The sequence below is a fragment of the Culex quinquefasciatus genome, chromosome 3 (assembly GCF_015732765.1).
Source record: "Culex quinquefasciatus strain JHB chromosome 3, VPISU_Cqui_1.0_pri_paternal, whole genome shotgun sequence".
In the NCBI taxonomy this organism is placed as follows: domain Eukaryota; kingdom Metazoa; phylum Arthropoda; class Insecta; order Diptera; family Culicidae; genus Culex; species Culex quinquefasciatus.
Genome location: NC_051863.1, coordinates 157593206 through 157606618, shown reverse-complemented (window position 1 = coordinate 157606618; position 13413 = coordinate 157593206). Strand labels below are relative to the sequence as shown.

The 13413-nt window shown below is 33.8% G+C and overlaps 1 protein-coding gene across 12 annotated transcripts in view; it reads right to left on the bottom strand.

The window, feature by feature from the left end:
* Window positions 1-1913: 1913 nt before the first annotated feature.
* Window positions 1914-13413, bottom strand: part of LOC6036248 (cAMP-dependent protein kinase type II regulatory subunit) — an 80502-nt gene continuing 69002 nt past the window's right edge. For all 12 annotated transcript variants that reach the window (XM_038258656.1, XM_038258664.1, XM_038258655.1 and 9 more), the window contains one exon: window positions 1914-2158. In XM_038258656.1, coding sequence (XP_038114584.1) covers window positions 1920-2141 — 222 coding nt within the window. In that variant the 5' untranslated portion in view covers window positions 2142-2158 and the 3' untranslated portion in view covers window positions 1914-1919. The remainder of the gene's footprint in view (window positions 2159-13413) is intronic.

Here is a 13413-nt window from a genome sequence, read left to right as displayed (position 1 = left end):
ACGAAAATTGACATTTTTCGGACCACCCTAACACGGCGTAGGTCACCCTAATGGCCAAACAAAAAATACGGGTCTAATTATTTCGGCCAAGGCTGTTTTCGTGAAATTGCTGTTAGAGGACCTGAAATGCAAACTTTTCAGAAATTTCCAGAATGAGCAAAAAAAAACTTTTGACCGAGTCATGAATTTTTGAATTAATACAGATTCGCAAAAATTTTCGACTTCATTTTTCAATGTGTATTCGAATTTGGAATCAAAAAGCACTGAAGAGAAATTTTGATAAAGTGCACCGTTTTCAATTTATAGCCATTTTTAGATAACTTTTTGAAAATAGTCACAGTTATTATTTTTTTTAAATAAGTGCCCATGTTTGCCCACTCTTGAAAAAGTTATTTTTGAAAAGCTGAGAAAGTACACTATATTTTGCTTTATTGAACTTTGTTGAAACGACCCTTAGTCGCTGAGATATTGCTATGCAAAGATTTAAAAACAGGAAAATTGATGTTTTCTAAGTCTCACCCAAACAACTCCCCATTTTCTAATGAGTTTTTAAATCTTTGTATGGCAATATCTCAGCAACTAAGGGTCGTATCAACAAAGTTCAAAAAGGCAAAATATAGAAAATTTTCTCAGCTTTTCAAAAATATTTTTTTTAAAGGTGGGCAAACATGGACACTAATTTTAAAAACTGAAAAATGAAAATTTTTTGCGACCATATTGGTTTTTGAAAAAAGTCAATATTGATTCAAAAATTCATAACTCGGTCAAAGTTTTTTTTTCCATTCTGTAAATTTCTGAAAAATTGGCATTTGATGTCCTTTTAAACATATCAAAAAGTAAATAATTAAAAATAGTGCTTTTTGCAAATCAAGTTTTAGTGACAAAAAGTGAAATTAAAAATCACCAGATTTTTTGTACCTTGCATTTTTTTTTCAGTGTAGCCCTTATCCATATCTACAACTTTGCCCAAGACACTAAATCGATCGTAAAAATCCTTCAAAAGATACTGATTTTTGAATTTTCATACATCGTTTTTGTATGTGCATTTGCCAAAAAATGGAAGCAGGAAAAAAAGCAACAAAAAACTATTGATATCTACATGTGTTTTGATGTAATATTTTGAAGGTCATTCAGATCAAAGCAAAACTGTTGAACTTATAAACACTCAATATTTATGTGTATTTGCCAGAAGCGGTTTGATCAGCACTTTATGGTTATGAAATATTCATAATCATGTCGGCGGCTGATGCATTTTCAGAGTTTACACAATCTGGTAATTATACATAACATGTACAGTTTAGTCACCTTATGGTTCATATTTAAGAGGTAGTTGTGGTGTAATGCTCATCCAGTTGAACAGTGCACTTCACCGTGTATCCTTTTGGTGTCACTAATTCATTTTTAAGTGGTTTTAAAAATGAAAACAATTGCGACTGTTTTCTTCGTGCTATTGATTAGCCTAACTATATTTTTGAAGTTTGGTAGTGCCATCCCAGTGACAGCCATTTCCATTGGGAATGCTTCTTCAATATCTGGTAAGGTATACAACAACTTAATAAGGAACAACCACATTTCTATGTTTATTAATTTTACTCGAAGGCTCCGACTTAACCCCAGAGCTATTTGGAAACAAAACATCTGATCAAGAGCAAGAAATCGTTGGTAAGATTTTGTTATCCTTTTTTAATTACAATTTAATTCAAACCTTTCCTATCTGATTCAGGATTATCCGGTAACAACACTGCAGCAATCTTATCATTTTTGAACTATTGTTATAATTTTGATTATAATTATAATTATTTTAACTATTGGTAGAAATTAAAAATCATAGATTGCATCATCACAAGATATGTAAAACGCGATGAATAAAATAAATTAAATTGCAATTCTTCGCTATACCAATATCTATCAATTTTGCTTCACTCACCTTCCTCGTGTGACATGATGCTCTCGTCGGGTGAGATCGGCTCGGCCGCTGTGATCATGGTGGTCTTTCGGTTTTCCTGCAGCTTCGAGAAGAACTCGACGGCGTAGTCGATCACATCGCCGGGCTGCTCGAGCAGGTACGCTATCGAGAATTCGAGTAGCACGTCGCGTAATCCGTCCGGAACCTGGATCCGGTGCTTCTGTTGGCTTGACATAGTTTACCGGGCACAATCTGGAAGAAGGTTGAGAAAAAGTGGAGCGTATAAATAATCAAGTTTGGACGCAAATCACGGTCCTCACAAATCAACGGAAATCTGGCCCCCGGTTGGAGGGGTCGCATGTGGCGCGCACGGATCGGCCCCAGCTGTCTACCCCGGAACCCTTCTAATTGGCGTTAATTAAATTGACAATCAGCTCTCGAAGATGTACAACGACTACGACGACAACGACCGCAGAAAAACTGTCGGATTGACTACCGGAATCAACCCGGGAAGAGACCGGCCACGACGACGGGGGTTATTTAGCATCGTTCAAGTAAGTACTTTTAATTTTTGTAACCCCTCCCCCCCCTCTTCAACTCTTCAACGACAATTAGTCTAAAGTGGTGTCTATAGGACACAGCCGGCGGTTGGTCAGGGTTGCCAACATCATCGGAGTTGACAGCTGGCAGCACTGCCGTCACGCCGTTGTGGTGATGGAGGTTAGGGGAAAAAATCTTCATTACACTTTGTGGTGCAGGGCCGGCGAGGACACAAATTAGTCCCATTATTTTATCTGTGCACTGAGATTTGCCTCTAATTGAAGCTATTTCCCAGTGGCACTGAACCACTCTTGGAAGAATTCTATGACGAAAGAAAGTGAATCAAGAGCAAAAATGCATTCTTCAAATTAATATAATTCAAAGATTTCAATATTAGCAGATGTTTCATTCAAATAAAATTATTATAACTACAATAAACAATTACAAAACAAAAATACAAAAATACAAAAATACAAAAATACAAAAATACAAAAATACAAAAATACAAAAATACAAAAATACAAAAATACAAAAATACAAAAATACAAAAATACAAAAATACAAAAATACAAAAATACAAAAATACAAAAATACAAAAATACAAAAATACAAAAATACAAAAATACAAAAATACAAAAATACAAAATACAAAAATACAAAAATACAAAAATACAAAAATACAAAAATACAAAATACAAAAATACAAAAATACAAAAATACAAAAATACAAAAATACAAAAATACAAAAATACAAAAATACAAAAATACAAAATACAAAAATACAAAAATACAAAAATACAAAAATACAAAAATACAAAAATACAAAATACAAAAATACAAAAATACAAAAATACAAAATACAAAAATACAAAAATACAAAAATACAAAAATACAAAAATACAAAAATACAAAAATACAAAAATACAAAAATACAAAAATACAAAAATACAAAAATACAAAAATACAAAAATACAAAAATACAAAAATACAAAAATACAAAAATACAAAAATACATAAAAACAAAAATACAAAAATACAAGTTAACCACGTTGTGGCAATAGTTGTTTCCCGCCAAAAATCCATAATTCCGTAAACTTTTTTATACGTTCGCGATAACGGCCCACGGATCTGCCCCGATATGTCAGTGTCCTTGACGAGGGTACCAAGAGTTCATTAAAATTGTCCGCACCGCACAAACACGCGGCACCGGATCACTATGGTACATTGGGTGGCCAAGTTTCAAAAAAGTGACCTTCTCCAAATATTTTTTGGTATTTTTTTCTCGAAAGTAAACATTCTAACTAAGAAAAATCCAAATTTTCAAAGCTCTAAGTTTGTTCATTACGGAGATACGCAAGCTGAAAGTCAAAAAATGGAGTAAAAAACAAGCGTTTTTCGTAAAAAAGGCTGATTGTTTAATTTTAACATAGCTCAGCCATTTTAAATGTTTTATTAGGACAAATATACATCGTTGGAAAGGTAATGAGATAAGCTTTGAAACTATTAATAGATAAAATGTTGTTTCCAAACCAAAAACTGAAGTTTTCATCGAATAATTGGAGCATTTTCTTGACAAATCATATTTTTTTGTGTTTGTTAATCGAGTACTTTTTTTGCTAACCGATGCTAAACATGAAACTAAGATCACTTGAAAGATTGGATTATAATCTAACATTGCTGAAATTTCCAGCCTGCGATTTTTTGCGTTTTCGGAGATATGCCATTTTGAACATTTACGTTTTATCAAAATTTGCTGCAATCTACTTCGTGGGCATCGTCGCTTCAAAAATCAATACCTGGTTTCAAGAAGTTCGAAATGACTTTATTGGAATTTTCTGTTGCCTACATTTAAAATTGAGTACCTTAGTACCTTGTCCCGCCCGTGTGGATCAATCGGACCGCGCACTGGACTCACAATCCAGAGGTCGCCGGTTCGAATCCCGCGGCGGGCGCTCTAAAATTCTTTGTGTAAATATGGGTATTCGGCGCCGTCGCTCCGTGCCATACTTTCATACACTTAGGAGCCCAGGGCGGCGAAGTCCTTGTAGATAAAAGGAAGACACTAGTGGTTGGTACTAGCAATGGTGGCCGACAGCTATAAAGTCAACTTCGTTACCTTAGTCAAAATAAGGTATTCGTACCGAAGTTTCTCAAGCGAAACTGGAGAATCTCAGTTTGATACCGAAAAAAGTATTCAGCAAAATGTTGACTTAGCATGATGAATTTCTGCGATCAATCCATGAAACTGAGCCACATTTAAGTTCTATGTTGGTTAGTACAAAACATCATAAAAAGTACCTTTAACATATTCTGAAGCTGTCACAAACTCTATAATTAAATGAATTTTAAGAATATGGCTTGTATTTTATCGTTTTACTTCATAATTAATATTGTGGATAAAATTAATTTTTCTGTTATTTGATTTAATAATTAAAATATTCGCAATTTATGCCCATAAGGGTGGGAGGGGGGCTCAAGTTATACGGCATGGACTCACAAAAAGAAACACACAACAGGAAATAATAAATATTTGACTTAAAATGAATTTATTACGCTTAACAAAAATTTGTTGGTGGGGAGGAGGAGAGGGGGTGAAAGAAAGAGGAGGGAGGGGTTGTGTCCTTAAAGTGGGGTGGGAGCTTATCCATAATTTAATAATATAAACTTGCAATATAATATATATGCAATTCTGTTTCACTTGCAAATGTATGAAAAGACTATTTATTATAAACAATCAACTATTGAAAAACATGAAAAGTCATAAAAATCGACGTACCGTAAACCGGGGTGACTTTGATAGGATTTCAATTTGTTTTTGGAATATTTTCCAACAAGTAAGGTTTTTCTCAAGATTATTATTTTTAAAACATGTACTGGGGTAGGCCACACAAAGTCCATGCACTATTTTGGAAAAAAAGTGTTTTCAATAGTGTTTAGAAAAATAGTTACGTTAAAAATTCTTAGTTTTAATTCCGGGGTGACTTTGATAGTCATAGTTTTTCTTGTTAAAATCATATTTAAGATGTTCAAACTTTATTTGTACGTTAAATGTACCATCACTAAAGTAGCTGATATAGTTTGTAAGAAAAAAAATCAATGTTTATGTTAAGTTAACTAAGTTTATAAGCTTTTTAACGAAATACATATAAATTTTAGGTAAAATTGTTAAAAAGTCGGAATTTTTCCTGAAATTTGTTAAAACTAGTTTTGTTTATAAAATAATCGATTTATATTGCATTTTATACTGAATTCGAAGCACGAATCACAAGTTTTCACATTTTACATGAAATTTGTTCAACTGAAAATGCCTATAAATTTGGAGTTTTTTTTAAACTGTGTTTCAAACACACATATTATTTATTATTTACAAACTTATTTAACCTTCTCCTAGTGGAAAATTGTCCAAAGAACCCTAAAATGCATTCCGTTTTCCGATTAAAAATCATGATCATTGAGAAAACCATGACACTTTGAGAAGTTTGAAATAATGACTTCCATCAACATTTTCTTAACTATAGTTAACTAACTTTTTAAACTTTTCAAAATTTTATGAAAAGTTCTTCTTGAGGTACTTTGAACACTTCTCTACCACGGTCAATATGTTTCTGAACCATTCCTTACGTATTTTAAATGTACTCTTCATTTTGCGGAAAAATCGCAAACCTATCAAAGTCACCCCGGCTATCAAAGTCACCCCGTTTTACGGTATATCATTTCAATACCATACAATTACCTAAATTTGTATCAAAAAAAACATTTAAAAAGCAAAAAAATAATTTGGCCGCCTGTTTGTATGGAGATGGCCCATAGTGCGGATGTGGCCTGTGTGCGGTTTCGCCGGTAGGCCGGAACCAACGGCCTCGGCTCATCTGCGGCCAAATTTGGTTGTTATTACAGCTTTGCCGGAACAGAACTTTCGACGTTTTTTGCCCGATTATCTGTCTGTTGGGGGTTATGTGATAAGTTGCTGTCAACGAGATGGTCCGGGCACTGTGTTTGTCAGAACTCTGATGAGATTTAGATGATCTCTGTCACGAGCTGGACTCGGCCAGAGTTGGCGGGCTGAAGGTTGAACTTTAGTGATTAATGGTTTATGGTTGTCTGGCAATGAAGGGGATTTAATACGAGGCTTCGAAGTTTATGATTGTTTTATAAAAAGTATTAAAAATAAATAAAATACCAGAAAATAAAAACACAAAGCTTAATGTAGCAAAACTTGCCAACATAGTTTAACTTTCCAAGAGGACACTTAAAAACAAAACACTAAAAACGCCACTTATCTCGCGATAGCTCGCAGCAAAGCACTAGTGTTCGCTCAACCACGATAAAAATGAGCTTAAACGCGTGACACGTACGTGACGATGGCATTAAGTAAGCAATCACAGGCACAGAGAACGAAAGATGTAACAGTGTGTCCCTATGTGTGCTGATGTAGTGTTAGTGCAAAAACACTTGTGATTCGCTTTTGTCCAGTGAGGGACGTGATTTAGTGGTGGAATTTTGAAATAAAAAGGAAAGAAATAGTGTTTTTTTATTAAGTATTAATCTAGATGATGGGAATGTGTTATACATCTAGGAAGACTATTTGAGACAAGAAAACGAAACGTCCGTCGTCTATCGAGCCTTTCTGGATTAGAAATATGCTGAAACTCAAAAGTTTCTGATACGACCTGAAACATTTATTAAGGAACCAGCTTTAAACTCCAATCAAACTTTCAGTTTAATTAAATCCCACAACCACTATGCATTAGCATTGGAAAACCCATCCAGCTTATGGTTGCTTATTACTTCGTGGAAATTTTCCCCTCCCCTTACCCCTCTCCGTTCCTCGTCCCACCCAAAAGCAAATGGAATAATCTCATCAAACTTTGGTTTCCGACCCGCAGCTATCGGGCCCCGCGTGAAACCTGCCGACTAGTAGACTATAGGAATGTCAAAGTTATTTCAAACAAATTTAAGCTCCCACTCCCCCCCCTCCCACGGCCAGTGCTTCATTAAATGCGGATTAAATCGTATACATGCATACGACGACACGAAGTTTTTCTTCATTTTCCAGCCGGCCGCTTTGAAAGTTTGGCCCCTATTAGCGGGAAAATCGTGCTCACCTGCGAGCCAAATCTGACCGACACACAAAAGGTACGTTCAAGTCCAAAGAGCGTTTCTGTATGGAAGTTTATATATAGTTTCGCTGAATAATTGAAAAGTTCGTTAATTTTTCAAGCGTTCTCATTTAGCAGCTGGTGGCCCCCTCGGTGGAACCGGGTTTCTCCAGGCCATGACGTGACCAACGCGATGGCTGGCATTTCTGATGGGTTTCATTTTTCTTTTAGAAGAGCCGGGGAAAATGGCTCTTGAATAAGTTGCGGAAAGGACTTAAACTTTTCTGATTGAATTTTCAAAGCAAAATTTTACAAATCTCAGAAACATCATCATTTTCAGTTTTAATTGCTAAGCCCTTTTAAAATGTTGATTTAGATTAGCCCACTGCCGTGGCAGATCCGGACAGAATCTGGGCTATTAATAAATTACCTTCCCTCAGGGCTGACTGGAGAACTAAAAGCGTGAATGCGTGTTCTTGTGTGAACTCGTTACAAACAAGAACGTCAGCTCCACTGTTGTGTTGTTTAATGATCTTTTTGTACTTGGAATAAAGAACATTAGTTTTAATTATTTGAATTTTTGATCATCACAAAGGCTATTATGTGTAGGGAAAACGAACAATTTACAATAGTTTCGCTGTAAATATTTTGACAAAATCTTTCTAAAAGTTGTTAAGAGTGCATAATTGGCAAAGAGAGCGCGTGGTCGTTAAAAATATTCGGAGTGAAAAGTGTTTTTTTGTGATTTTCAAGGCCCTTCCTATGTCATCGTTGATCGGAAGGCACGGCGTCGGGTGGATTGTGTTTAAATTTTTCGAATAAGGTTTTATTTTTTTGCTGTAAAAAAAGCCATTTCTATGTAATGATCGAAAGACTCACTGACAATTTGGATCGTTGAGTTAATAGTGGAGCAAAATAACTGTGTGTGATTGATTTTGTGTGTTAACCAGAAAGACCTTCCCATAGCATCGTTGCTCGGAAGGCTCGCCGAAGGGTCTGTTATGAAAGTCCTCCCCATAGCGTCGTAGCTCGGGAGGCATCGAAAAGCCAATACCTTATCCTACTAACAAAAAAAAATTAATCACGTGATGCTTGAAGGAGATGCTGTGAATTCAACGGTCTCAAGCGGTATCAACAAGTATATAGCGAAAAACTGTGTGCTTGATGAGCCTGCAACTTCAACTATCGGACTAACATTCCTCCCTTTCGTTGAACTGCAGGCTTCTTGGGAGGGCGCCGGTATTGACTAATAAAGTAGGGATCTTCAGAGGTTAAACAGTGAACGGATGGTTGGCTCCCACTGATCATTTTTGATTCATTGTTTAACTTCAGCTGATCTGTCAATAACGGAGTAGCAGCTCATTGGCAGTCAACCATGCTCATGCTCATGCTCAAAATCTTTCTAAAAGTTGTTAAGAAAAGTATCCTACACGTCTTGATACTTCTTGGTGACGATTTATGTTTTCTTAGTTATAAAAATCCTCATTAACCAATAATTGCCAACTAAGACGACAATGATTTTATCACAGAGTTGTGTACATTTTGACCCACATTTTCTTTAGATCAAAATTTTAAGCACTAAGTGTTTTTTTTTTCAAATTTTGAAACACATATTTCTCTGATTAAAATTTTAAAATAGAAATAAACTTTTTTACTTCTTTTTTCCCAGAATTATTGAAATTTTCCATGGATTCTCGAAATTACATGGAAAATTATATTTTCTCAAGCTTTCGGAATCAATTGCAATGTTTTGAAAGTGTATTGTAAAATTTGAAGGGATAGCAAATTTTATATGACCCAAATACCTAAAGCATTCGTAATTGGGAATAATAATTTGGGCAATAAATATAAACAATTAAAATGTCAAAATTCCAGAGCTCAATTCAACAAACAAATCAACAACCAAAAAAATCAAAACATTTAGAATAATACACCTAACCTCAGAGGCGACGCGTGGCCAAAATGTTTACCTGTTCAAACAATCTTTTTAGTAATTTTCAAGTTTTTTAGCTCAATTATATTTAAAAAATATCTTTTATACATAATAAAAAATTTAGATGACGAGCAATATTGTTGTGACAACTGTTGATCACATGATTTTTATTGAAATAGTAACTCTTTCAAATTACAGCAATTATTATTGTTCAAGAAGTGTAAAATTGAAATGCTTTTTACATTGTAGTTTTCTATAATTAGCTTGTTTTGTAAATAAAAAAACTCAATCAAAACTTGAGGCGTAATCCAACCACAAGTTTTTCCCTGGAGTTTTCTTTAAAATGACGTCTCTGAAGTCCATTGGATTAGATTAGAGCAAAAAAAATCATTATTCTCAATTCTCACTAAGCAAACATTCCGGATGTTGACCATTCCAAAACAATAAGGCCATAAACATTATATTCTACGTTTCTCTTCAAAATTTTCCTAAAAAACTAGAGGAAAAAAAATAATATCGATGAAAATTATGAAAATCTACAAAAAATAAAATAAAAAACATCACCTTATAAAATTTTCCCAAAAAAATTTAAACGATCAAAACTCAAACTCAATTCAAACCAAGTACACATTATTACGAGAGTTTTATTTTGATTATTTTTGGACAAACAACATGTAAAGGAAATTATTGTATGCTTGGTAGGTTCAAAAAAAAAGTTCAAAGAGAGAGAGAAAAACTCCAGATTTTGCTCTCTCCCTGCTCGTGTCTCGGCTCGCGATCTTTTATGTCGACTGTGCAAAAGCTTTCATGCACACCCTGAATTACCACATTCATACCGTCCAGCGTGTACAAATAGGGGGGTCTTTCTGTGTATTTTTGGATGCGTTATATGGAACTCGTGCATGGAGAAATTCGGACAGGTTGGCGGCTGCTTGGGAGAATTTTCATTGACGCTCTATGATACGAATGCGCTTGGCTATTTCATGGTTCCAAGAAGAGTTGGCGTGTTCATTCAATTATTTTGATGAACATATTTTAATTCTTTCTTCAGAAAGAAATCAAAATGATCACCTGTCCTATGAACAGGTTGAACAGGTGAACGCGAGCCTCTGCCTAACCTATAAACAGACAAAAAAACACTTTAAAATTTGGTGTTGTGTTGATCTGTTATGGCTTTTAACACTTGTAACGGAAAATTACAACTTACAAAAAAATAAATTTTAGAATTTTCATATAAAAAAGTTTTTGTAAAGTATTTTAATATTCCCAGGGTTATTGGAATCCCTGCAACTTGGACGCTCTAGTTCTTTCAGACTTTGTCAAACAAGTTCAGGCCATCGTAAATATTTTTTAAGTTTTTTCCCTCGACTCCCCGGGCAGACGGTAATAACAAAATTCATGCAATTTCAATAACAAATACTGTTAAAATAACAGAAAGTGTCATGGAATCTTCTTGAAAAAATCCTTTTTGCATAACATTTTAATAACAGTTTATGTTATCATAACAAGATTTGTTATTGGTCGGATATTGGTTGAAAGCCAAAACAACTTGGGAATAACATTTTTTTGTAATGGAAGAACAATAACTGTTATTGGGATGATCGAATTAGTTGTTAAAATAACAAAAAATAATAACAAATATTTGTTCGAAGTATAACTAAAAATGTTATTAGTCTGTTGTAAAATAACAATCCAATAACATAAATTTCATATCGACGAACAACAAATCTTGTTATAAATAACATAAATTGTAACTGGTCTAGTACTTTCAAAGTTATTTCCGTCTGCTCGGGTCTGACTAAAGAAGGGGGGGGGGAGAGAGAGAGGCAAAAAAAAGTAAAATAATTGAATTACAGGCCATAATTGAAAATTCAACTGAAAAAAAAAATTCAAAATGCATTATACAACTATATTTTTTGGCAATATTTTTGGTTGATCCCAGACATGCTAAATATGATTTTAAACGCAGTTTAAAATTAATTGCATTTCAATTTGTGTTCAGTTAATATCATTTTTTTTTTGAAAAAATGTTTTTTCCCCCTGATTTTTTGAACCTATTTAAAATTAAAAAAAATATTTGCAACGGCTTTATACAAAAAATAAACGTATTTTTATCTACAATGGACTCTCTCGTTGTAGAAATTGAAAGGACCGTCGAGAACGGGAGGTATCAAATTAAATCAAAGCATGAGTTATGAATTTGATTTCAAAAAAAAAAATATATTAAAATATTTCTGAAAAAAAAGTTAAATTTAATTTACTCTGTAATCAATACATCACATGCAGAATCAAGTAGGCGAATACCTGTTTTACCCCTAATCCGACTTAATGCTTACAAATATTTTAATTAATTTTAAATTGCATTTTTTACAATCAAATTCGGAATTCCAACACCTCTAACTTACGTGAAATTTTCCGAGGATTCCGATTATGTCAAAATTGAGACCAAAAAATGCCGTCTTGTTGACCTACAGGGCAAAAGTTAAAGTTGAAAAATGTGTTATAGAAAAATCGTAAATCTATGAGAAAAACTGCAATTGGCCAAAAAGTTATTACTGTAGGCTTATAGTCCATGAAATTCCCTAACTTTTGACCTATGGGAGTATGGGTGTTGGAGGCTGTTGCAAAAAGATATTAAGGTTAAAAAAAAAACAATTTTTAAAAGTAATTTGCAAAAGCTATGAGAAAAAGTCGAACCAATCCTGGATGTATAAAGCACATTTTGAAGGGCTTCAAAAGACCTTTCGAATGCATTTAAGAGAGTTGAAATTGATGAAGTTTTACGTTGTTTTTTTTTTACCTCAAACTTCAATGCCCGTTTTACCCCACTTCCCTTAGTCGTAGAGGGCTTTTATTTGGCATGAGTTCAACTAATGTATAGACAAACAAACGCTCAAAGTTTCATCCAAATCGGAGCACCTCGGTACGACCTGTAACACATTGGTGAAAAACTCGCTCTTAACAACAGTTCTATAAGAGTAGAAAAGCTACTCGCGACAAAAATTTGAGGCTAGGAATTTTGACAGGTATGATTTTCAAAAAGTATTCGCCTCCTTTTCTCTCCCACAGAAAACTGGGGACAATGTAGCTGTCAAACTAGGCCAAACTGTTTAAGTCACTCACAAAATGAACTTTGAGTGATTTGAGTTCATTTCTGACGTCACTGTTTTCTCCTCTATCTCGCTGAAAATTCAATAATGATTTATAAAAAAATTCCGAATGATTTTTTTTTAATCTCATAAGGCTAACGCAAAAAGAAATCAAAGTTTTTAACCCTCGGCTCTGGCCGAGGTCGAGGGAGGCGGGTAAAAAAATAAAAAAAAATACAAAAAATCAAATAACAAGCCATAGTCTCAAAATGCATTTATACTAGTTTAGATTTTTTGATTCTTTGACTAGTTCAGATGCTTTGCAATGATTAGTTTTCAAAAAATGTAAGATTTGATTTTTTTTGCGGTACTGTACGTTGAATTTTTTTCAAATATTCTAAAGATTTTTGGATAAACCCAAACATGCTAAAAATGATTCTAAACGCAAAAGAAGGCATTTTCAATTGATTTCTGGTAATTGCACCTAAATTTTCAATGACATTTTGAAGTTATTAGAAAAAATATTTTTTTACTCCCTGATTTTTCAGACCGACTTTGAATAAAATTTGCATCACCCTAATAAACATTTATATTGACGTAAAGTTTGTCATGTTAATTTTCAGATAGTAAAAGCGAGTCTGATTTTATGTTTTTAATTTATTTAATTTATTTATTTAAGAGTTTGTCGACTCGCTATTAAAGTATTAATCATCATAAATATGATTTTGTATTTGTATGTATTTGTACGAACCCACCCAAAATTCAGAGTCGAGAGAATCGTTCCCTCAAAATTTATTTAGGTCTCAAAACCAAAATCGAAAGAATAATGCTACCAACTCACACCAT